This window comes from Andrena cerasifolii, chromosome 2 (genome assembly GCF_050908995.1).
Source record: "Andrena cerasifolii isolate SP2316 chromosome 2, iyAndCera1_principal, whole genome shotgun sequence".
In the NCBI taxonomy this organism is placed as follows: Eukaryota; Metazoa; Arthropoda; class Insecta; order Hymenoptera; family Andrenidae; genus Andrena; species Andrena cerasifolii.
This window is the reverse complement of record NC_135119.1, coordinates 18,614,126-18,640,155: the sequence shown is the minus strand read 5'-3', so window position 1 is coordinate 18,640,155 and position 26,030 is coordinate 18,614,126. Positions and strand designations below refer to the sequence as shown.

General features: G+C 44.0%; 1 protein-coding gene across 10 annotated transcripts in view; it reads left to right on the top strand.

Moving 5' to 3' along the window:
* The window catches only part of LOC143378585 (protein trachealess-like), a 186,161-nt gene that overhangs the window by 135,817 nt on the left and 24,314 nt on the right, over nt 1–26,030 (top strand). Inside the window, exon 1 of one of the 10 annotated variants that reach the window (XM_076830410.1) lies at nt 4,124–4,820. The exons of 8 other annotated variants lie outside the window; for them this stretch is intronic. In XM_076830410.1, coding sequence (XP_076686525.1) covers nt 4,672–4,820 — 149 coding nt within the window. In that variant the 5' untranslated portion in view covers nt 4,124–4,671. Of the gene's footprint in view, nt 1–4,123; nt 4,884–26,030 lie in introns of those variants that run through there. One more of the 10 variants, XM_076830409.1, reaches the window with a different exon arrangement.

Below are 26,030 nucleotides of genomic sequence, written 5' to 3'. Positions count from 1 at the left end.
ATGGCGTCTGGCAAGGGCGTGGGTGTTGCAGCCAGATTACACGCGTGTGTACCCGCTCTCCCACTTTGCTAGCCCAGCGCGAAATAACGTGGCAACGCGTTATTTTTCGCCGGTGTCGGCTACGGTCGTCGCCTGTGTCGCGTTACCCGTCGATTTCTCGGCTATTTTGTTACGTGCCGCGCATTCCCCGGCGTAATTGCATAAAGACGCTGCGTGAGATAAATCGGCGATCGATCGGCCGATTGAGTAACAGAAAAAGTCGCGGCTTATGAATACCCATGAGGGCCGATCGTCGCTTCATGTTTCACGAGGGTCTCGCGGGCGAACGGAAATAACAACGGGCGTTATTTCTAGCGTTGACCGAGCTTCCTGTTCTCTATTCGCCTACCGTGCGACTCTCGTGAATCCCTATCCGGGATTCTATCGCGAGTGGTATCGAAGCTACGAGCGTATGCGGCCGGGGAGTAATGGTACGTGTTCTGAGGCGACTACAGCCAAAGGGTGATTCAGAGCTTGACCGGTGTAATTTTAATTTTTTGTAGGAAAATAGCGCGTAGTTACTTACAGCTCTCTGGTCATCTTGTCGTGATATTACCTTGGTGATATTAAAAATTTTCCTGCCCCTTAAGGCGAATGATAACGCAGGGAAAGCATCCCTGTGGTTACAATTAAAGCAGCCATCGCTGTCAAGTAAATTGTCAAAGATGTGCATTTATTTATTTACTCTTAAATCTACACCATTTATATTTCTAAATATTTTTCTTCGTTCGGCTAACAAGGAGAGTATTTTAGGTGTCCGCCTCCGATCATTTTGATTTTTGGATATGTTATAGAGGACCGAAAAATAAGAAATACGTGTTTTTTTATTTTTCCCCGTTTTCACATTTGGGGGGTGAAAAACTGCGTTCAAAGTTAGGGTTGAAAAATCATTTTTGTGGAATATCTCGAGAACTATTAGAGATAGGGGAATAGTGTCAATGGACGAATCTTGTGTCTTTGAATGCGAAATATGACTGACTCACCAGATTTTCAAAAATCCACAAAAATGATTTTTCACCCCTAACTTTGAACGCAGCTTTCACCCCCCAAATATGAAAACGGGGAAAAATAAAAAAACACGTATTTCTTATTTTTCGGTCCTCTATAACATATCCAAAAATCAAAACGATCGGAGGCGGACACCTGAAATACTCTCCTTGTAAGTTCAATGGGCACCCCCTTGCAATCCCGAAAACCGAAAACCCACTGCAGTCCACGGTTGAATTATAATACCATCAGCGAGCACGGGTTCCCGTCAGATCACCAAAGTTAAACTGCATTAGGCACGGTCTCAGTTCTCGGTCGAACGTTCCTCCGTCGAAACCGTCGCGTGCATTTGGCGGATCTCCATAAAACCCCCGCTTGACAATCGTAGCACCCCACGCCCATCGACACCGAAGGAACGATCAACTCCCGCGCTGGTCTCTCACCAAAAGCGAAGAGCAAAAAAAACTCAAGACCCACCCTCGTCACTCAGGAGACAGGCTCGACGAGACTCAGAGAGAAGCGGCCCGTTCGCGCGACGAGGGTGAAGAATCGACGGTCTCGCGCACGTGGCTCGCTCGCGGGCCACTTCCGGGGAACGTCGCCCTTGGCTCGCGACAAGGTATCCTCTCCGCTCGTGGCTGTACGTGGGACCAGCCGACCTCTTAAGCCGGATCCAGACTTGAATGCGTATACGCTGAGCAGGCTGAGCGCGCACGAATGACGCGTGCGGAGAAGTCGAAAGTGCCATTGTGTCTTTCTTCGCCAACTTCTGTGCTTAGCTTACAAGGGAAGCTCCCGAACCCGAAAATTCTGAAACTTTGCGAATACGTAGGGGATTTCTTCCTGATTACAACGCAATTTTTGTTTGCTGCCCAAATTCACTAGAAGGCAGTGAAATTAACCCCTGAAAATTCGGCTATTTTCCGATTTTGTGTTTTAACTCGCGAACTGTAAGAGATAGAAGAAACGTCTTAAGACAAAAGTTATTTCTTTTAATTAGATCTACCGTTTATGAAAAAATTATTTTACAGTTCACGAGTTATAACTGAAAATCGGTAAATAACCGGATTTTCAGCGGTCAATTACACCCCTGCAGAGTGAATTTGGGGAGCAAACAAAAATTGCGTTGTAATCAGGAGGAAATTCTTTACATATTCGCAAAGTTTCAGAATTTTTTGAATTTCCGGGTTCGGGATCTTCCCTTGGTAGTCCACTCCACAGTCGTAAAGGTGGCGTGATTAGCTAAATGAACTTATAGCTCAGCCGTCCGAGTCATCCTGTTTACCCAATACAGGGTGATTCTCCAGCGACGCCTGGTACCCCGTTAGCGAGGACAACCCCCCGCAGTGCCTCAGCGAATTTTATGGGTTTCGACCCTCGAAACGGTTGGAATACCATTAAAAAGTCTGATATGTCCAAGAGTTTCTCATCAGATCTTTGCGAAAACGACGCCAATTGATTCCTTATGTTTCGCCGATGAAACTAACACCAAGAACGACGTAATTCGGACCATAATGAAGGGAATTTCGTGAAAAATTGATTTATATCATTTTAAGCTGAATTCGTTAAAAATATTCTCGTGTGATTTTTTAACAGAACAGCGAGTCGGTCAGGCTGTATGAATTAAGAACAGCGCAGGGTGTAGTGAAGAAAAGAAGGACAAATTATTTAGTGAAATAAAGCTTTAAAGTCTATCATAGGGTAAGTCGGGGAGAGATGACCCACTTTTTTTAAAACAATCAGTACACCGTGAATTTAGTAGTTTTATAAAGGACAAAAATATATTTGCAAGAGGAAATACAGTTAGATAAATAATATAAAATTGAAGTAAAAAAATAATCATACATTTAAAAAAAATAAAATAAAATTGCAATCTATGCGAAAGGCCATCTCACCCGGACAATCGGGATGAGATGACCCATATAAAAAATACATGTCATGAGGTTAATAAGACGAAAATTTTTTTTTTGCACAGAACTTTTCCACAAATCTTCTCACTCTCTCTCGGGCTACCCCTGCTCGCTCGCGTTCAGTGCTCCTGACTCGCGCCCGCCTTTGCAGATATAATTTTCGAAAATCTTCAATTTTTCCATTTCTTTCGCACATTATCAAATTTTTCTTTCCGGACCTTTAAGAAGTGCGCCATTTCCACACGTTATTGCAGCGTAAACAAAATTACGACTGTAGCATGCAGGAAAGGAAACCTTTCATGGAGGAACGCCGACCATCGAGAAGTTACCCAAATACGAAGATTTGTATTTTTCAAATAATTTCGAATCTGCAAAAATGAGGACTTAACCGTCCCTAATTTCACATGGACTACCATATATTTGAATATCATGAAAATCCGAGACATCGAGGATTTTAGAAAAGTATCGCATCTGCTTCTAGCTTCCAAGCTGAGCGCAATGCGCTCCAAACTTCCTTTGATGTGTGGAGGAAGACCGACAGCGGTCGGCTCAGGCCATGTGCCTTCGTCGGCATTCGCGAGTCGGGTCGCGCGCGCGCGAGTCGCCACGAATGAAACGTCCACACTAGCATATGCGTTCACGCTCACCCTTTCTGAACGTAGAAGCATGCGACCCTGGGCTACCGCGTTTCACCCGTCCGCATCCGAATATTCGTGCGCGTTCAGGCTTGCTCAACGTATATTCATTGAAGTCTGGATCCGGCTTTAACCGTCCGCCAAGTGTCATTAGGTAGCGTCGTAGGCGGGGCCTGCCGGGTCGCCGCGGCAGCGCGACGGTGTGCGTAGCTCGGCCAGACCTAACCGAGACCCTGGCGCGCGTCCACCCGCCTGGGTAGAGGGTGCACCGTGACGCAAGCACCGCGGGAGAGTGTGCGCGGGCGTCGGTGTCGCGGTGTCGTCGGTGGGCGTGGCGGTGTCGCGCGCTCCCGCGGCACCTGATTGGCCGTCGCGCCGTGTCGTAGGAGGAGCCTGCCGGAGCGCGACTCGGCGCACGCTCTCGCTACCTCTCTCTCTCTCCCTCTCTCTCTCTCTCACGCGCCGCTATCCCACCAGCGGCGGCTGTCTCGCTCCCCCCGACACGGGTCGCCGCGCGGCTCACGTTACAGACCCGGTACAGTCCGTTCTAGTCTGTCGTTCGGTCACGAACCGGCCGTTTAGCTGTCTGGCTGGTTGGGCCGCCTCAGCGACCCCCGCGTCTCCGCGTGATTCCAGCGATCGAAGGGAGCCGGGCCGTAACAGCTGGTCCACGCCGCCGGAGTCCGAGCCCCTGGATAGTTGTTGACACGCACGTGCGCGCGCGTGAGCCCTACTCGGCCCGTCGATACACCGCCCGTACGTGCACGGAGCCTACGTACACCCACCTTGCCCGTGCCCCGTCCGTAGTGTTTTCCTCCCGGCGCTCCTGGTCGTGCAACCCCCGGCGATGTCGCGACGCCACGACGGTGACGCGAGGCGAGGTCGGGTCGCGCGATGGACGGTGACGTGCCGCGGTATGATATGACTGTCGAGCGCTCGTGTGGTGCGGGAAAGGTGAATTCGGTGGTGCACGGACAACAGTGGCAGTGATTGGACGAAAAGCGGTGGGAAAAAAAGGAAAAGGGACAAGAGGAGGGAAGAGGGAAGAGGGTGAAAGTTTATAAGGACACTGAAAGAATTGATAGGGAGAAATAAGGAGAATGTTGCCGTATCAGGTGGCCATGGATTATGGGGGCTTTCAGCGGCAAAGCCCGGTCGGGGTCGGTGTCGGTGTCGGCGTCGATGTCGGCGGACCCCATCAGGGGGCCGCTGGGGCGCTCAACATCAACCCCGCGTTCACGCACTCCTGGTTCGTACCGGCGGACCTCTGTGTCCCGTACAAACAGAGTCAGGGTCCTCTCCTCGAGCCAGGGCATGTTGTTTCTCTTATACTTATATTTTTTCTTATTACCTTTACGTACACGGCTTGGTTAGTTATGTACGGTCTGACTCGTTCACGCGTTACCATCCGCGGTGGGCGGAGGAAATGTAATTGGGGGTGAAAAAGGTACTTTACGGAAAGGTTGAGTGTCTGGAGGCAACAGCCCATTTAATGCACAATTCTCCGGCGCTATACCTGCCGCAAAATTAACTGATCGGTGAGTACTGGTGAAGGGTAAAAGCCCTTATACCCTCGACCCTTTGGTCTCTTCGAATCGAGTTCATTGTGCTACTCTGTTTAGTTTAATGTTTCAAGACAGTAAATATTAATAGCGAAAAGGAAATAGAATTGATGCGTCGTTTGACGTGTCATTGACAGTCAGGGAACTACCCTTAACCGACCAGATAACGTTGCCAGAGTGTGACATTATGTCAGGAAATACATTTAGCTATTTATACCTTCGAGAGTTTTGTACCTGTTAAGCACCTCGCTACATTTCCTCCACCCAGGATAACTAGCCCACTCGATGCGACGGGACCTAATACAGAAAACTTGGGAGGTTGTTAATCCTTCATGAGGTGCTGCCTTATGGTGTTAGGGGGTGCTGTACGCCTTTGAGAGGGAACAAAAGGGTGTCGCGTTGTTATACAAGTATGAGTCGCTCGTAGAGCCTCTGCGAAGGGGGACGTTGTCTTTGATTTGTTGCTTCGCAAGTGATGACAGCGTTATCAGAGGGGTGAAACGCACTTCGGTGTTTGTAGAGGTAGATCGTGGCGGTTAAACCTTTACACGTCGTTGAATATAATTCGACAGAGAATTTTTTAGAAATCTTTATATTCCTCTCGAAGTGGAGTAACTACACCGTAGAGGACATAGTTTCCAAAGCTTTCTAACTGCGTCTTAAATAAATAATTTCGTGAAAGTCCCAGCGAAGGCTGAATTACAGTTCGCCGGTCTACAATATTTCATCGGGAGATGTAAATATCATACGAAAATCATACATCATGGCGCTATTGCGTGTTCGCGAGTCGTCGTTCCGAGGAAAGAATATTTAAATATATGGGCCAATCGTGTTCGTCAGCGATGCAAAAGGGTATTTATTCATTGCGTTCATCTCGATAATCAGCATTTAACGCGTAACCATAGCACACTGTGCAAAGCAACAAATCATTACAAAGTAATTTAATTAAAGAGCAGAATTCCAAGTATCCTCTCGGTTACTTTCATCCCTCAAATATTTCCGCAGCAGGCTCGAAATTTTCAGTGAAGAGACTCGTCGATTGGTGAACCAGTCGACGCCATATTTGTGTACGAACAGCGAAAGGGCTAGGGATGATGCATAGCTAACTGCTCTCGCGACGATTTGCTCGATCTGTTAATTATAGACCCTCGAACGCTCCCAAGTAACGCGGCTTCTATCCTAGCGAAGTAAGAGCAGCCTGGACACCTCCGGGGAAATAGGGAAACTCTTAACGCCCGTGCTCCTAATCGGACTTTCATACGCGGCGAACGCGACACGAGCGACTCCTCTCGTCGACGATCGCTTTTCCCGTCGATGCGCTCAGCCCCTACGGCGTTGTAATTCAAAAAGTGTGTGCCATTAATATGTGGCGGTCGTAGAGCGAGAATGACGTCACGGAGCGACGCTGTAAATAGTGCGGCGCGAAGTTGATGTTATAACTGTAAGTCATTCTTCGTAACGCAGGATGTCGAATTTTTATCAGGTCATCAATCAGCATTTTTATCGACCCCCTGCCGCGTGTGGAAACTTTAGAGGAAGCCTCTTAGATTCCTACGCTGGTCGCTTAACCTATCCTTTATTGATGACCCTTTGATTTCAATAAAACTCCGCTGGTAGTCGCGGAATCGAAAAATATTACACACCCATCTTTGGTCATTTGTGGAAGCACTCTATGGTTCGCGGAAGCATTCCAGAATGAACAGCATGTTTCACAGCCTGATGACGAATTCAGTGCTTTTGAATGGAAATTTTTTGGAAGAAAGGGTGGCTAGGATTAGGGTGAACGTTTTCAGGGTGAAATCGGAGTTGAAATGTAGAAGTCGATGAATATAGGTGAATCTTAGATGGTCCTAGATTTTTGTTGAAATCGAGCTTTACTCATCAAAGGTGGCTTTAATTCACAAATTCAGAAAAGCTGATTTTTATTGTTAATTATCTCGTCGAATATTTAGTGCTTCTCCAAACGACTCAACATGACTGTAATACTTTAGATTCTTTATTACTTAAATTTCATTGGATTTATAAATGTACAGTAACGGACAAAAAAGTTACCACTTTTTCGATCTATTTTATTTTTGTTATTTTTTAGCATCAACTTGGAACTGCGATATGTGTTTAATATATATATACTCTGATGGAGAATTTAAAGCTGTATAAAACCCAGTTAAAGTTGAATTTATATAACTAAGAAACAAACGTCTTACATGGCATTGAACGGGAATCACATTTTTGAGGCCAACAAAGCAGTTACCATTTTTGGTAATTTTTGTCAGTTTTAAAAGTGTGTTATCTTGTTCAATGCTACGTAGGATTCATGTTTGTTAGTTAAATAAATTAATCTTCAACTGGGTTTTATGCAGCTTTTAATTCTCTATGAGAATTTGTATATTGGACGCATGCTGCAGTTTTCTATCGATGTTAAAAAGCAATAGAAGTAGAGCGGATACTTTTGAAAATGACACCTTTTTGGTCCGCTAGTGCAGTTTCCATAAGGAAGAAAATAACGAAGGAAGAAACAGGCGGCTTCGGATTTCATTGAACAGTCGTAAAAAGTGGCGAACGACCGCGATGAGATACGGCACAGCCACGAAAGAGAAGTAAACTAAATTTTGCAACTGGGAATTAAATGTACGTCGGTTTGGTTGCCTCATTCTGGTATTTGCATACATATTGTTGGCCTTTTATTGCCCGTACGTGAACTGTGGATCCGCGATACCGGTTGCCGCGGAAGAAACATCATAAAGGAGCACTGGTGTGTCCAGTTTTGACTTCGATTAAACGGAATTGCGTAACGTGGCTGCAGAATTTATTCGCATTTATCGCGCCGGGGACAAATTGCTCAGCTCGGGTGCAAGCGTTGCCTCTGCGCGAACGTTTCATTGTATCTCGCGGATAGAATCTCCCCGCAGATCTTGCAATTTGCATTTTCAACCTCCGTTTAGTAACATATCACTCCGGAGTAATACGTTTCTTTAATGAGTCGAGTGCAACGTGCACAGAAACGCGGTGGCGGGCGAGAGGTGCATGTAATTATGCGCAAGACAGGCTGCAATTTGCGAACTCTGGATAGCAGCAGGATTACATTGGTATTAATGTATCTAGCAAGTTTCATTAGCGTTCTGCTCGGAGGAAGTGCAGCTTTAATTCCTTTGGAAAAACTTGGAAAAACTTGGAAAATCTCTAATCCATATCTCGCTCGAAGAATCGAGGTCCTTGTAAATTCAGTTTCATCAAAGTATCAACTTTAAGTAAATTCGTATTGCCACACAAGGATTAGAATTTTTATTTCCCAAAATTAATCTTCCAAAAATCATAACTCAGTTTAGAATTTATATTCTGAAATGCTACATTCTATTATTCTACTACAGCAAATCAAATACCATTATCGATATTATTATTATTATTATTATTATTATTATTATTATTATTATTATTATTATTATTATTATTATTATTATTGTTACGACTTTATTACTCATTAAGTGAAGAATATAATACATATAGAGAAAGTAAGATAAGAGTAAAGCCTAACCATAATATTCAGTACCCCAAGTTTCCATTTTCTGAGAATTCAATTCACTTCTGTCAAATTTTGCTCGTTATTAAATCATCTAAGGGGACGAACGAAAGGCATAAAGAAACCAGGCGCGTTAAAGACGTTAACGTAATTTCAACGATACATTACAGTGATACACGCCACTGATAAGGTAGTTACATAATTGGGTGGTTATTACCACCGGATGAGTGCACTTTTTCGGCCCCTCCGACTAATTGGCGGTACGATCTCCTTGTAAAAGCATAATGATATCGTTACGCAACGAAAATAACGTGCCCCCTCCCCCCGCGTGCCAGATATTTTGGAGATTACGGAACACGGTGTTCGAACGCACGAAATTACAGGCCACCGGGCGGTTCAATCGAATTTGAAGCCGCGGTAATTAATTAAAACTAACCGGCCCCCTCGTTGGAGTCGCGAGGGAGGTCGCGGCTCCGTACCTATCGACGATTGTAATGAAGCTTTACGAGCCTGTGAAGTGGCTGGGTAATATCAGACGCGTGACGTTTCTGTTTTTACTGGCCGAGATATGATTTTATAGGGTAATATCGTCCCCCTTGTGTTCTTTCCGCGCGGCCATTATCGAGTCAATAATTCAAAGAGTGGCGGGGATAAAAATCGCGCGAACGACTGTTTCCTCCGCGAGGAGTTTAGCATTTCTGTGAAGTGTCCTGGAAGAGGAATTCTTTTGCTACCATTAATCTTCGAACTAGGAAATTTTTAACGACATGCCAATCTAGAATTTAATTCAGAAGCTTCAAGAACATGATTCAACTTTTGCAACGTTTCTTAATACAATTGTCCAAAGAGTTTCCATTACCTCCGGTTTGTCTTCGACAAGTTAATCTTTATTCTTCTCCCTCGATAACTAAAGCTACTTTAATACCTAACCTCAAGTCCCACTGCAATCTTCCAGCTTATTACGACTCGCAAATCTTATCCCATCAAGTTCAGCTCTCGTCGCAGTGCACTGACCCAAGGATACCACACTGTTCGCGACATTCCAACAGAAAAAGGACCCCGCACGTATCGCGGCATTGCTCGATCAGCAGACCTCGCAAGCCTACTTTCGTCGGAGCTACCTTCGTAAAACCGATATCATCCGTCGACACGTAGCCGGTGCTCTATTTTGACGTGTCCCCGTCAAAGTGGTCAGGGTCCGTGCAGGTACGGCGCGAGAAGAATTTGCCCAGACCCTGGGCGAGATAGCGTCGGTGGTAGCGGGTCCCTGGAGAGCTCTGTCACAGCTAGTGGATAATGGGAATTGTGATGGGTGGCGGCGGAGGGTTGAAGGGTGGTGGACCGATGGTGCAGATGAGTACGTCACGCCGCAGCAGTAAAACCGATACGATTAGAGAGGAACGCTGATGCTGACGGGGCATCCCGGGGACCCGTCAACACTACCTTCGTATTTTCAACCCCGCCCTCTCTTTCCATTATTCCTCCGCGCTCGTTCGCTGGCCCCGGCGGTCCAGCGTCTCCTAGAACCGAGCGGATCGACCACCACCCCCATTATCGCGCGGATAGTTACACAGGCCAGGCCTAGGACGAGCTTCTCCTCGCGGGACGAGAGCGGTGGCTTAATATCGGTGGATCCGATCGAGCGAGGTGCACGGAAGCGTCGGGGGTGATTGGGATGGTTCAAAGGGACGAAGTCGATTCCGTGGGGAGGTTGCTTGAACGCTGGTGGAAGGAGTATTTGATTTCTGGGTGTTATGAATGGTTAAAGTGCTGCGCGACGACGAAGGGGGTTTTAGGTTCGAGGTGATTGAAGTTTCGAATGCGTTGAGGTCTTGATTTCGATTCTTTTGGATTGTGTAGTGGCAGTGCAGGTGAATTGGTTTTACAAGGGGAGGCCGCGACGTCTGGGACACGGATTTTTATGAATCTCATATATGTTGTAGTGTAGGTGTAGTAGACATGTCTCACATGTTGGGTTCACTACCCCAGAGTTTCCGAAATATTAATAAAAAAAGATGTTTATGCGTTGACGAACAGAAGCGACAGCGAAGTTTATTGTAATGATGAATAGCGGCGCGTGTACAAAATAATGTACCTGTGGCCATACATCTTTTATTAGACGTGCCATGGTGTCGTGAATTTTATTGTTTCATCTGTTTTTACGATAAATGTCATATTTTAGAATGTAAAAATAGTACTTTATCTGTTGAGGACTAAAACAATGCAAAATACATTTATAGAAAAAATCTATAGAAACTCCCGCTGCGAGACCTGCCCTTTACACGCGCCGCTATTCGTCATTACAATAAACTTCGCTGTCGCTTCTGTTCGTCAACGCATAAACATCTTTTTTTATTAATACTTTAGAAACTCTGGGGTAGTGGACCCAACGTGTGAGACATATATTGGTCTACTACACCTACAACATATAAGAGATTCATCAAAATCCGTGTCCCAGATGTCGCGGCCTTCCCTTGTTAGAGATGAACTTGTTAGTAAGTGTATCAAGCGTTTGAACTTGGATTTTGTAGGGCAGAAGTTTGATTATGCGAATGAATGGGAATTGGGGAGGATAATGTATGGATTGTGCTCTAGTGTTTCCAAGCATCGGACGCAAGAACTCGCAGTTCCCTGTCCGAGGAATCGTTTAGATGATCACTGGTATCGAGAGTGAACGCCTCGTCTGACCACTTACTGTCGCATTCCACTCGCTCGCTTACCGCTTATGGGACATTAGAATTTCCAACTTCTTCTTCCTCGTATTTGAAATACTGATCGCTTTCTAATTTTGTCAGGCTGTTTGACACCAAATTCGACTCCTCCGTCGCCATTCGCGATGCATCGTTATGCACAGTAGGATGTAAGCAACGTTAAAGAATTATTTATATCCATATTTCATGTGGAACTTGAATTATTATAATCAGCCAAAAGATATTGGACTGAGTGCTTCAATGGAAAGAAGTAGTCTATTCTATTGGTTGCACAGAGCTGTTATACCGTCTAGTCTAAGCAATCGATGATTTACGTAGATAAATATCGTTTCAAGCGTAAATTGAAGGTTGCAACAACCAGCTGATACGCTTATCGTTATCAAATAAAAGCGTAGTGGGACAAAGAGCAGTGACCGCGAGTTGCGTCTGGGTTTGGCGAGGGTGTTGCCGTTACGGGCCTCACGTTCCCGGAAGTAGGGACATGAGAATGTCCGGATGCAAGTTGTGAACGTGAGACCCCTAGGAGACTAGACCCTGGCTTTCCTCGCGCGTCCAACTGTCGATGATTATTCGCGGCAGGAAGCGAAACAGGATTTTTTTTCGAATGCATTAAGATAGATTCGGTTCTTCCATTTGAACGTGTCAGGGTTAGCGATAAGAAATATTATCTGAAGAACGCGTATAATGGAAGTTAGTCGACTGGTTCGAGTTTCTTGGTGATACATTTGCGATTCTTCTGGTTATTCTCCTTAAATCTGAATTTGCAACGAAATAAGGATTTGGTTATTAAAGAGGCTACCTTCTGAGACCGAATGGAACTTGGAATACCTCAGTGAGATTTTGGAAGATGGAATATTTCAGAAAGATGAAACTTCGAATGTTTCCTGGATTCTACTGATTCCAGTCGCTTGCTGAAATATTCCAAGTTCTAGGTGGTCTTCTATTTCAGCAAAATTTTCGAAGGTCCACTTATTTTCATATGTAAATGATAGAGCAGAGAGAACTTGGAATAGCTCACTAAGGTATTGGAAGTTGGAATATTTCAGTAAGGTGATATAGAACGGAAAGGACTTTGAACTTTTTCAAAGTCCCATCTGTTACAACACTTTACTGAAATATTCGAAGTTCCTCCTATCTTCCTTTCTTAACTCTGTATTCGAGGGTAGAGAGAGTAAAAAGTGAACAACAAGCCAAAGCGTCGTGTCTTCATTTTATTTGGAAGGTAGCGAGGGATTCATATTGAAATGAATTTATTCAAACATTTCATATTGCAATCTTTCTCACTTTATTTTTTAACGAACTGTCTTCATTAAATTAAGAACAATTCTAATAGTGATTAGAAATCCACTAGATTATCCTCCTACCAGAATATTTAAACAATTTATCAGTAAAGGTGAATGTCCCAATTTCTACTCATTTCGTATTTTTCTTATTATTATATGCGTTAGTGTTGCACGAGCTCGGGTCAATACATACATCGCTATTTTTCACGAGCAGAAATACGGACATTTAGAGCACTATATATTTAATTAGAAATTACTAATAGTTAAACATCTTGAAATATCTTTCCTAAATAGTTTTCGAATCGGTTGATTTATTATTAAAGAATTAATCAATTACTCTGCAAATTTTCATCACAAACAAATTTTTTACACCTTCTTTATGACGAGTTACCTCTTAAATCAGCAGAAATTGGGACATTCACCTAACTTCATACAGGATTGTAGACTTCGATTATTCTCCCAACACGAAAATATCTAAACGATTCAACCTAAATTCGTGCTTCCATTTTGCATTCCATTTTACGTTCCAACATCTTGCCAGCTCTATTTCACATCAATCCCCGCCAAAACTACACCCCTCAAAGATTTATATCCCATTTAAAATGTACCATTTTGATGGTTTCCACAAAAGTATACGAATACTTGAAAAAATTAAGAAAGATTGACAGCGAACGTACATTTTCTAACAGAGGTGCAGTCGTCGAAATGTAGTTTCCCTTCTACCGTGCAACGATCCACCACAACACTCGAACCCCGTAACAGTCTACGAGCAGTCAGAAGTCCCCAACGTCCCCAGTCGCGTCGAGCGTCGCGAGGCACCTTGCGCAGGTGGACAAGAACATGACTAATCCATTGAATATCCTTTCGTCCAAGCAACTCCACAATTTCTACGAACAGTCAAGAAACCCAAGCTGCTCCTTAAAGACTTCGCATGATATCAGTGACCACAGGGTCCCCGATTTCCTCCAACCGAATCGAACACTACGAGGCACCCCGTTCAGGGGGATGAACCGTGCGCGCCATCAACGACAGGTTCCCAGGTATCCGAAAAGTTTCCAGTGGTCAGTACCGAGCGATTAAATATCGAGCTGGCTCCCGTGGCTCCGTTTTGCCATCGAAAATATAAAAAGAGAGAGGGGCGGGGGGGAGGGGTTCTCCTGGCGGAGGAGGGAAGGTACGTTTCGTCCGAGTCTACGAGTACGTTTACCGAAAGTTCTCAGGCTCGACCTCCGCTCGGACACATCGGGAAGCACGTCACGTAGACTTTAAGCCCTCCCTTATCTGCGCGTCATCAAGAACCAACTTCCCTCTGTCTCTCTATCCGGCTCCTCTGTCTTCTTCCCTCCGTACCATCCTCCTCCGCGCGCTTCTTTTTCCGCCTTCGCCCCGTCTTCTTTCCCTCGATTTCTTCTCCTTTTTTCCTTCGCCCTCCTCCTTCCTCCTGCTGCTGCTCGGTACACGGCACAAGGTACACATGCGCGCGACTCCTCGTGATTTACATCGCCGGATGTGCTGGGATAATTTAGTGGTTATCGTATTGTCTCTTTCCCCAAGCCCCCCCCCCCCCCCACACTTCTTCGTACCTGCAGAGTTGTGCTCGCTTTCTTCTTCGTCGGGAGAGGGAAGGCTTTCATTGAGAGACACCGCCGCTGGTCGTGTACAAAATATTTTTCCGAAAGCGGGCTCCTTTGTGCCGTTGTCCTGCGCCTGCGTGAGTGCGCTAGAGTTCTGGATAGAGCGACTGCGCTTCTGGCCCTCGTGGATAGAAAGTGGGCATCGCTGAGCTTTGGGATTGTGCATTCTTTGGGTTGGGTTGTGCGATTGGGATATTTTTTGAAGCGGAGTGATTGGAAGTGATTTGGGAAGTCAGTAGATATTTAAATCGCAGGACTGAGAGGACGCTGAGGACTTAATATTTCGGGGAGTCTATGTTGATTTGGGGGTTTAGGAGTCTTTCAAATCATCCTCGAATGTCAAATGGTTTTGCAGCTAGGAGGTGGAGAATAGAAAGCTCCTCGATAAATTCAATTTTTTTTGTAGAATTTTTATTGTTATTAAGGTTCGTGCAGAAATATTTTCTAGTGTGTTCTTTTAGATCTGATAGCGTACAGATTCCGAAAGTCGACTTCATTTATTGTCTCATCATACCCAAATACAATAGTTGCGGCTTTCCTTTCGCAGCACCTGTCTTAGTTTTTACTTCTCTTATCGTAGCATCACGTATGCTGCTAAGCATACAAATGTCACGCTTGTCCTTCCGTTTCAGTGCCACGACTTTGTTCTATAACCATCCGCTGTTTTACGTTTCAATCCTGAGCGGATAGAAACTGTTCCAATGCTGCTTCCTACTCGTATCATCGAAATTAACAGCAAGGAATTGCTGAGTTACCCGTCATCTTTGACTACCATCCAAAAGGGCCGCCTAAATAACACACGTTCTCCAAAAGTCAGCCCAATAGACCACCCAGCTTTGATCAACTGAATCTGCGCATTCATGCTACAAATTACCTTCCTTAGATGCCTCAAAGTACACACATAGAACAAAGACAATATACTCTCCAACACTTTATTTTCTGGAGAGCATCGGTTTGGATATTTTCTGAAGAGCATCGAAAATATTCTCCTACAGTCGCCGAACCTTTACTTTTTAACGCGTTAACTGGCGAAGACGAGTTAAGCGGTTATGCCTAGTCAGGCGGTCGAAAAGAGGCGAATATTTGTGAATTTTTTTTGAAGAAGCGGAAGCGTATATTTTTACAGAACTTTTTGCGCTTAAAAGAGCAATATTTGAGGAGCATTTGGTAATTTTTTCGTGGAAAAATATTTACGTTTATAATAAAATAACACGCGACATCCAAGAAGCATTTTTAAAAATTTGGTTTTGCGGTGAGCATTGCCATTCGGAACCAGATTATCTAAAATCAAAAAACAAAGAAGATTTCGTTAGTATATTAATGTATCCTCAGGTTGACGGAGAGAATTTTCCGAAATATTAAGTTAAAACAAAATGGCGGCTATTTAAAGTTGAAATCCTGTTTTCTTCCTGCAAAAATTACGCGAAAAAATCAGGATTTCAACTTTAAATAGCTGCCATGTATTATAAACGTAAATATTTTTCTACAAAAAAATTACCAAATATTCTTTAACTGTTGCTCTTTTAATCGCAAAAAGTTCTGTAAAAATATACGCTTTCGCTTCTTAAAAAAAAATTCACAAATATTCGCCTCTTTTCGACCGCCTGACTAGTCATAACCCCTTAACTCGTCACTTGAAAATGCTCCTTCACTGTGCAGGACGAGTTAACTCGTTTTCTGCCACTTGTCACTGCCCAGCTGGGAAGCACTTTGCACCCAAGAACGTATCGGTTCACAAGTTAAACAAACGAAGCTCAGAATTCACTTGACCCCTTTCTATACAAAACTTCCCCATCAATCGCTAGGGAAAGCCTGACTGAGGCTGCCATTCTCCAAAACCTTGCGCCGTTCAAGCCAGTAGACGTGGTCACCCGAAGACAGAATTCTCCGCTGGCGTTCACCCCGAACCACGTCGAGCCTACAGGAATCCATAAAAGCAGCCAATTGATAACACTCGGCTGACCCAAATGGCCGAGCGTAGATCCACCAACGCGTTGTTCCCATTTGGCCGAAGCTGGGTAGCCCCCATAGCGATCGCTCCTGCCAGGGTCTCGTTATCGAACGGCCACCGGAAATGACATTCTCTTTGTCGAGAAGTGCTACAAAAGCTTAGGCATCCGATAGCCGAAAGGGCCGCGAAAGAAAATTATGTCGAAACTGGAGCCGTAACATTAGGAGCATTGTATTGTAGCGCGAGGCTACGGCCCTCCAGGGAATAGGGAGCTCTCTCCGAGGCTTGGTCCTTCTCCAACTCACGTTCTCGCCTCCATATCGGCGCACACTGGGCCGACCTGGCACACAGACGAAGCGGGGAGACGCGCGGACGGAATGGGACGTGCCCTCAGGTGGTGCTTCGGACCAGCAAATGAATTGTTTAATTGAATTAGCCGACGCGTACACGCTCGGCCTACCGACTGGCCATCATAATTCCCCCGGTGCCTGCTAATTGGGCCCCCTTTTTTCCCCCGATTACTATGTATCGAGACGCTCCAAGCCGGCTGACTGTCGAGGAGGACCATCGGCCACAGAGCTGCTTCGAAGGGGGCATCGAACTTCGGACACGCTTCGTCGAGTATCGAGTGGTTTGAACGGTCTTCCACGAGGGCGGTTTGGTTTTGATTCTTCGATAGGGTGAATGCTTGCTGAAGATCGTGGCGGAGGGTTCAGGCGGATGTGGAGGTTTGTAGGGATTGTTAATGCGGACAGGCTTTTTGGAACTTTATGCGGGGTACTTGCTCCGTTCTGTGTCGTGACGTTGGTAGGACGTGGTGATTTTTGGAGACGTTTGTTGGATTTCTTAGGAAACGTTGACGAATATATTTAAATGCTCGAAGTCTTGGAATTTTACCTCTCTACGTCGATCTTACTTCCTCTGGCACGAGAACCCTGTCTTTTAATCCTTTCGTTGCGTTTTTCGACTATAATCGAACGCCGCTAGATTCCCGTTCGATGCGGATTTCGACTATCCTCCGCGCATTAAAAAAATGTATTCCCTTGCACTGTGATAAACATGTAAAATGCAAAAAAGTTGATAATTAAAAACTTTTTTATTCGTGTAAAATTGGCACTTTTCAAGAATCGTCCGAAAATTTAAATACGCAGCGAAAGGGTTAACAATGTGTAGAGTAAAACGTAGTTTTTATAAAATGAGCAGTCGTAGATGAGTTTTCTAAAGGTGCGTCTCCACGCTCTTTTCCCTTGCGAAAAATCAAGTTTCTTTAAAATTTGCGGTTTGACAGCCGCCATTTTTATAATTTTGATTTTTTTTCCTTTTCAATAGGTTCAGGGCAAAGTATCAGTTTCAGAGAATATTTCACAATTCAATTTCTTACGGCCAGAATCACTGCAAAATTACAACGGCTCCAGAAAAAAAACACCTATATATCAGGCAACTGTAGCGCTGTCATACATATGTATATATTATTCAAATAATTTTTTTAAACTGTTTATAGTATTAACAAACATTGCCCAAAAGTACCAGTCACAATTTGTATTCATCTCGTTGCAATTAATTCGCAAAAAATACTTGATTTTCGAGCGATCTAACTGCCTATTCCCCTTAATGCGCGCGTGTCTGACCAGAATCGTTCATTCAGCTCTGCTTCGCGTGTTCAATGTCGCATTAATATTCCACTTTTCTACTTGAACAGCGAATTCTACGCATTACTAGTTTACCAATTCGGATTGCTCGGTCTCCGCACATACCGAAGCTCCGAGTAACCGATCTAAGCGAAGCTAATCTAACCGTTCTCAAAGCCTCTGATATCCTCCCCACAAAATTCCCAACATCAGTCACCCAATTCTTCCCTGAAACTCCGACAAACACGAGCATCCCCGAGATAAAGGCGTCTCGCTGCTTAAGATTCCCGCCCGCCACGAAGAAGCCGCCAAAGACTCCTCCGTCCACCCCTTTCCTCCCCGTGCCAGGGTCATTAATAATTCCCTGTCCGCTGGAAATTGGCGGATGAAAAATCCAGCGGCGCCCTGGCTCCGATCGAAAGGATCGCCGGTAACCTCGTCAGGGTCCGCTGCTGAATTATTGATGGCTGGTACTTAGCACGGCCGAACACGAGGATCCTTATGTGTCCAAGGCGTGTTGCCACCCTTCAACGATATGGCTACGGATATAGCCCGACACCGACAGTTGCACGGGGGACCTCTTCTATCCCGCGTCCCGTGGGAGACTCGCGAGGGCCCTTGCCCTGCTCCACTTGCCTTTCTTGCCGCCCAATTTCAACAAATTTGACCGAAAGTTGGGCGTAATTTTATTTTCGCACGTCTACAGGCGCCGGTGAACCTCCACGCGTTCCTCTGCTCTTTGGTCCAGCCGGCCTCTCTCCTCTGGGGAGCTACGGACTTGAAACGAGCGCAGACCCTCGTGCCCGCGTGGCTTTCGTGGCATCGCGTTACCGAGGCACCCTGTTTCCTTTATCTTTGCGCAATCAGCGACGGAAGACACTCTGCTCGCCCTTGCTTCCAGCACCGTGACCAGAGCAACTAGGTTTAATCGAGCTGGGAACCTTGTTACTTTGGGGCCAGTGTTTGGAGTTACCCACTCGGGTTGGGCGGGTGCTGGAGATCGGTGGGTGGTTTCTGGGTGGCTGTAGATGAATATGGGGAAGTATTTAGTGTATTCTGGAGGTCTGTGAGTCAACGAAAATTTTCGTTTGTCCACCCTTCAAAAAAAAGTTATGAACAAACAAAAAATTTTCACCAGCACTCCCATGAAAACTTTTTTATAATTTGACGGTGGGAAATGATTGTCCATCGTTTGTTCACGTTTGTCCACGGACGAATTTCGATAGCGTAGATGTAGAAGACGTTTAATTAATAAAAAATCGAACTTATACGCGGTCGCTTCAACAGTATCCTTCATTTTTCGCGATTTTTATAAATTATTCGGTTCAGGAGGCTGGACAAACGAAATCTTTGGGTGGACAAACGATGCTAGATCATGGACAATCGTATCCCTCTTTTAAAAAGTTGAAAAGTGTTCATGGATGGTGTTGATGACAAATTTTCTTAATTTGTACATAACTTTTTTTTGAAGCGTGGACAAACGAAATTTTTGGGTGGACAAACGTGGACAAACGATGGACAATCATTTCCCACCGTCAAATTATAAAAAAGTTATCATGGGGGTGCTGGTGAATTTTTTTTTTCTTCATAACTTTTTTTTGAAAGGTGAACAAACGAAAATTTTTGTTGGACAAACGTGTACAAACGAATGCCGTATAGTTTTTTTTTTAAATTTCGAATTTGGGGGTGCCAACTTCGCAGATCTGTATTCTGGGGATTCGCGAGTTTGAAGTTGGTATGAAAGTGTTGTTTGTGAAAGTTTATTACCCATGGTTGATAAATCTTAGCGGAGATGAAGTATTGTAGACTGTAGCTTGTAGTATTCCGATGATTCAAATATTTCAGGATCTTTGAGGGGGTTTGAGGGAGTCAGGGGAGTTTGAGACTCATTTTATAGGGGAGGAAGAAAGGCCTCATTTTTTAACTTCGATCCTACTTGGCTCCAAATTTGGAATATCTATTTATCTTCTATTTCCACCTCGTCGCACAGTGGCAATAGTCGATGCACTTGGTCGCGCTTCATTCCAATAGTAATTTCACAGGAATGCGCGCTTCTGTCTTTTAAAAGGTATCGCCCGTTTCATTACATTAGCACACAACGTGTTGCGAGTAAGGTTGGGGATTTTTTGCAATTCGAATGCAGGCGGCAGACCAGCCTTGTTGGGTACTACAAGCACTCTATGTTAAAGTAAACTGCAAATAAAACACGCGCTTAATTATCCAGGATGATTCACGCTGGTCTGGTAGGTGACGTCAGAGTTCCTCGTTGAAAGTGTCCTTTACCATAGTTTTATACGAAGAATTTAGCATTTTATCGTGTTCGGCATGGGTGTGTAAACAAAAGCGCAGTTTTAGAATGTCCTCGAGGAAACGTGTGGGATTTCCAGCTGTTCAGCTTACTTCCAAGCTAATTCTGTTCCCTTTCGTCGTACTCATTATCGATTCCACGAGGAAAAGGAAGGAAAAAATAACCCGCATGGAACTGGCAGCCTTCCTCATTTCCACTTTCCAATTGATTATAAAAGATGCGGAGAGTTTCTCTTCTAAATACAATTAAACATCCAATCACTATGCAATTACTGCACGATTCCCATGCGTTACATGTGCAGGCTTGTAGGTAACTGACATTTATGTATCAGCGTTTCTCCAGGCTGGATTAACTAGTACCCCAGTTAATTTCATTTGCTTCGATTAAATCTTCCTTTCAATTCCATCAAATTTAAAAACAGCTGTATCTCACAATTTTTCAGACAACGTTTGAACCTAAAAGATTATTCAATCCTTAAAAAAAATCCCTAATTTCTCATGAACATGGAAGTTTTCTTATAAAAATGTTCAAGAAGAACAGTTGATTCTCTGTCTCCGAATAACTCGTGTCTGTGCTTCGCCTTAAAGGGTTTGTTTGCCTACTGTGACAGATACAAATAAAAGACTTTTTTTCGGACAGAGAATGTGAGAGAAGTAAAAATTCAATCAATTTGCGGTTTAGCACTGTATTTGAGCATATTATAAAGTAATAAAATCCATTGCAAAAACATTAAAAAGTTGAATATATTAACCGTGGAACGACTGCGCGTAAGTTATAGCTTTTCGTGAACAGCCAAACGGTGCACACGAGTTCTCGGGTTCTAATGGTCCACTTGCAATAAAAATTTACACACATATTCGTCATAACAGTTATTAAGTGTTGACCTGCGCTTTTTACAATATCACTTTTTTATTGCAAATTCTAAACAAATTTAGTAAAAAAAATTCTGCAGAAAGTCGCAAACAATGTTCAAACACCTGCCGTTTAGTTCATTTTCGATAAATTATCAAAAACGAAAGGTCATCACCTAGGAAATGCATTATAATTAATGAAAAATATTCGTGTACACCGATTGGCTGTTCGCGAAAATCAATATCTCAGGCGTAGTGGTCTCACAGTTAATACATTAAACTTTTTAATATTTTTAACCGCAAATCGATTGAATTTTTACTTTCCTCACAATTTGTGTCTGAAAAAAAGCCTCTTATTTTTCTCTGTCACAGTAGGCAAACCCCTTAACAGCAATCCTCCTCAAAAGTATGCAACGCGAACCATGCAAGTTACCACTGCATCGATCTCTGATGGAAATCCAGGATCCCGAGCTACATCGGTCCCCGACAAAATTTCTCAATAAACCCCGAGACCCGACGATAGTAGTTGACGTCCAGTTTGCCTCGCGATGTGCGCCGAGTCCAACAGCAGCGGGTTCAATCCGTCGAGGGTCCACCGTTTGACGTAACTCATGACAAAGTGCCCGCATTTTGGTAAGCATCGTTGCATACAGGGCCCACGTATGCGATGCACGTACCGCGGCCACGCTCGTTTCTGCATTCGCCATCGTAAAAAGTCTGCGCGAGACCGTCCTATCCGAAATTCCAACGGAACCCTTGAACCGATACGAGCAATAAAAGGGTCCCGTGTTTGTTTTATTGCCCACCTGACGAGTTTATTCGACGGCCACACGGCTGCGTGACGTTCCTCATTGACGAGTGGCAGAGGGATGTCCCATTAAGTTTCGAGCTTCTATCGCGAAGGTCGCCTACTGTGGATTCTGCGGACAGTACTTGCGCGTAGGTGTACCGAGTTATGGTAACAGTTGTAGGAATTGAAAGAAGGGGATGGAGAATAAAAGGGGGTTGATGAAACTATTTCTGTACTCGTAGAATTGGCGTTATAGAGTGGATGGAGCCTCAGGCTAATTTTCCTAATTAAGTGACTAATTAGAGGTTAACAAAACTCCATAATAATTAATAAATAAAAAGAAGGATCGACATAAAAAAAAATTGTGTACGTTTGAAGATACCTCCTTATATCCCAGAAGAGTTTAATCCAATATTAACAATAGTTTTTACCAAAAAAAAATCATAAACATTAGTTACTTTTGGGATCTGTTACCTAAGAATCACGTCTTAATTAATTAATATGTTCAAGCCTTTGCAATTGCCACGTTTGACTCCCAAGCACACCAAAGATTCCCGCGGCATGGCTAGTCGATCAACGAGTGGAGCAAAGTGCTCGCAGCGCAAAGGGTTGATCTCCCAAGGAAGCTTCTCCGAAGCATCAAGCAGCCATTCGAAATTACCAAAGAAGCTCCTCGCCGTAGTTAACTACCGAAACCGAAAGCAAAGACTCCCGAGTGGATTAACGAAGCCGGCTACGCCGCGAAAAAACGAACTCGGTCGCAATTAAATGCGCCATTTAGTCGCGAGGAAGGGTTGAGAACAAGATGGGATTTTTATTAGGCCGCTATTGCGCTTAACGACTGTAAAACGACCGCCCCCCCCCCACCCCCCGTGCGCCGTTCCTTCCACGTTGATCGCGGATACGCCATCCGAAACGACGTTGGCCCATTACGGCCGTCTCTGTCGCGGCAGTGAAAAGTCGTAAAAAGCGGGGCAAAGAGGGGTGAAAGCTTGCGCGAAGCAGGTCACCGTCTTGTTTCTGCGTTTTACAACAGGGGTCCCACGACTTTCCAGCCTCTTCGTTCACCCACACCAGCCCCGAAACAAGCCTACTCGGTTGCAGGCTCCTCCGCGTCCCACGGGGACAATCACGGACGCCTCCCTTCTGCTGGTCGTCGGATACCGCGGTGACGAGCGTGCTGGCGAATTTTCTGGGGGTACACGAGGACGGAAACATTGTCTCACTGGGAGGGAAAAAGGAAAAGGGATGCTAGGTCTGTGGAGATGCTTTGGGGCAAAGATTGCGTTGCGATGCCACAGGGGTATGTGCAATGACAATCTAGCGGGAGGAAAGTCGCAGGTCGAACACGAATCATTAGTTAGGTGGAAATGTTTATTATTTGTTTGAAAAACACCATCCGCATTGTTTTACCACCCTTGAAACTTTCACCTCAGCCTCCAAGGGTGTTTTAACCCTCGAGCGGGCGCGCTTTGTGAACTCCGTTCACCGATCTGCGTATTTCCTTCATTAGATCGCGGTAAGACAAACATTCTCTCCGATCGCGGTGTGTTTCAAGAACCCTATGATGCTTGTGAAAGGATGATTTTCAGTTTTGATGCTAAAAATGTTTTACATGTACTATTTTTGTGTTTTTAAATTCGTTTACTGCATTTTTGGATACATTGCTAATATTTTCCCATCACATTTAATTTAAGTTACCACTGTCAGCAGAGAAACCGTTTCTGAAGTGTAATGTATAAGGGGGCTAAAATGATTATTTTCAACTGTTGAACTGAGTTCACCACGCGCCTGCTCGTGTACCTCTCATTGGCGCACCCGCCCGAGGGTTAAAAACAAAATTCGTATTCTGGGGTTTCTTAGAACATGGAAAGCGAATATGAACTGTGTTTTGTACAGAAAAATTGTTTACGACCATGTTGTTTAGAATGAATTACACATTTTAGCTCTAACATCACTATTTTTGAAGATGGAATTATTTTAATTATGTAGAAAAATTATGTAGAGTTGCAAATATTTAAAGATATAACTTGTGAATGTGTACTCTATAAAGCAAATACAACAAAATAGCACAAAAAAATTCAGGTTCCAAACGCGTCACTAGGCACTAGAATATCAAAACGAAATTTCACCCCCCAATTTCGATTTTCTTACTATATAAACGATAGCCATATGCTGCAAATATTTTCTCTCAAGATACCTAAAGAGAAATACAGAAGAGTTCCTCGGAAACGTCAAGTGAATTTTGAAATATTCAAATTTCAATTTGAAGCGTGTTAGACAAGCTCTGAAAGTGTCAGTGTCGTTCTAGGGTTCATGTTGAGTCTGCAATGTTGAGTGTTACCTGCATCTCTTCCAAAGAAGGATTAGAAAAGTGTGCTGAGATTAGGGGTGGTTAACTAGGTGAGCTTTGGTTCAAGAATATGGTCTTGCGAGGAGATGGTCTTGTGATGGGGATGGCAGTTGAGAGATTGAAAGCTGCAACGTGTCAGTTGTCTCCAACAAAAGTTTGATTGACTTCTATCTTCGTTTACGGTGGCCAATTTTAATATATCACTTATTCAGTAACGCTGTAAATTAAGTCGTCTAGGAACGAAGAATTACGCAATAGTCAGTGACAACGGGGACGTGAAAATATTCAGTTTTATGCGTGTCAAGGTGTCGGCTATGCGTCGTCCAAGGTTCGATTTAGGTTACATTGATTGATTTAGTCACTAGCTAAGCATATTTCACTTACATTAAATACACCCCAGTTGCTTTCATACCGAGTCACTTACTGAATACTAAGCTCACTCTATTCGAACGGTAACTTACACAATGCCGCTTAAAACAGAATTGAAGATTCCTCTAAAAAATATTCTCCGAATTTCACCATCCCCATCTGCATCACCATAATCCACTTACAAGGGAACATCCCGAACCCGGAAATTCGAAAAATTCTGAAACTTCGTGAATATGTTGGGAATTTCCCCCTGATTACAGCGCAATTTTTGTTTGCTGCCCAAATTCACTCTAAGGGGGTGTAATTGACCCCTGAAAATCCGGTTATTTTCCGATTTTCTGTTATAACTCGTGAACTGTAAAATAATTTTTTTTACCAAATGATAGATCTAATTAAAAGAAGTAACTTTTGTCTCGAAACTTTTTTTCTATTACATTTCGCGAGTTATAACACAAAATCGGAAAATAGCCGAATTTTCGGGGGTTAATTTCACCCCCTTCGAGTGAATTTGGGCAGCAAACAAAAATTGCGTTGTAATCAGGAGGAAATCCCCTACATATTCACAAAGTTTCAGAATTTTTTGAATTTTCGGGTTCGGGATCATCCCTTGTTACCGTTCACTGCAATAATTCACTACCTGCAACTTTACTAACCCCTCAAATACTATCAATCATTTAACCAGCAAAACAGTTCACCATCAGAAAAAAAATCACACGACTGTTAAACAGTCTACCAACAAATGGAGACAGTCAACAGTCAACACAATTCAGGTCCTCCCAGAATTACTAATCTGCCCTCTTTAGTACTAAAATGTCCTATCTAACATTTTGAAACAACCGAGAAAACTGAACTTTTATCATTTACTTTCTACCGTCCTTATTTCCCTTCATTCAAATTAAAACATGTTGTCGTTATTTCGTAACAGCCTAATATAATTTTTTTCAATAGATGTACTGGTAGGTGCTGTATTATTACCGTACCAATCGATTAATTGTCTCAGATAGGTGTTTCAGTTAGGTTAAATACATTATACTGTTTATACATCTTTACAAAGCACGTAGAGTTTTCTAACTTTACTTAAAAAGTAAAAGACGCGTGGAACTTCAAATATTTCAACGTATCTGAAGAAATGAAAAAATGCTAGATAGGAGGGTTTAACTAAGGAGGGCAGTAGTAAATAATAAATTCAAGTTACTCCCATAGAAATATCGTAATCTTCAAAAAGGAGTTGCGGCTGTATGTTTACACCCCCTCTCCCGCCACAGAACTCGTTGAGGGGGCGGTGGGGGGTGGCAACGATTGAAATTTCGATAGAGGAAGCACGAGGCGTCGAGGGGAGGGGGCTGTTCCCTGTTTAACAAAAGGTTAATGACCGTGACAGAAAGTAGAGGGAGAGCGGGTTTCGAATAATGCGGATTACGCTCCCATTGGCCGGCGTTTAATGTTTAAATGCAAAACCGGAATCGGGGGGCCGTCCACGGGGGCGTGGTTAATGTTACGTC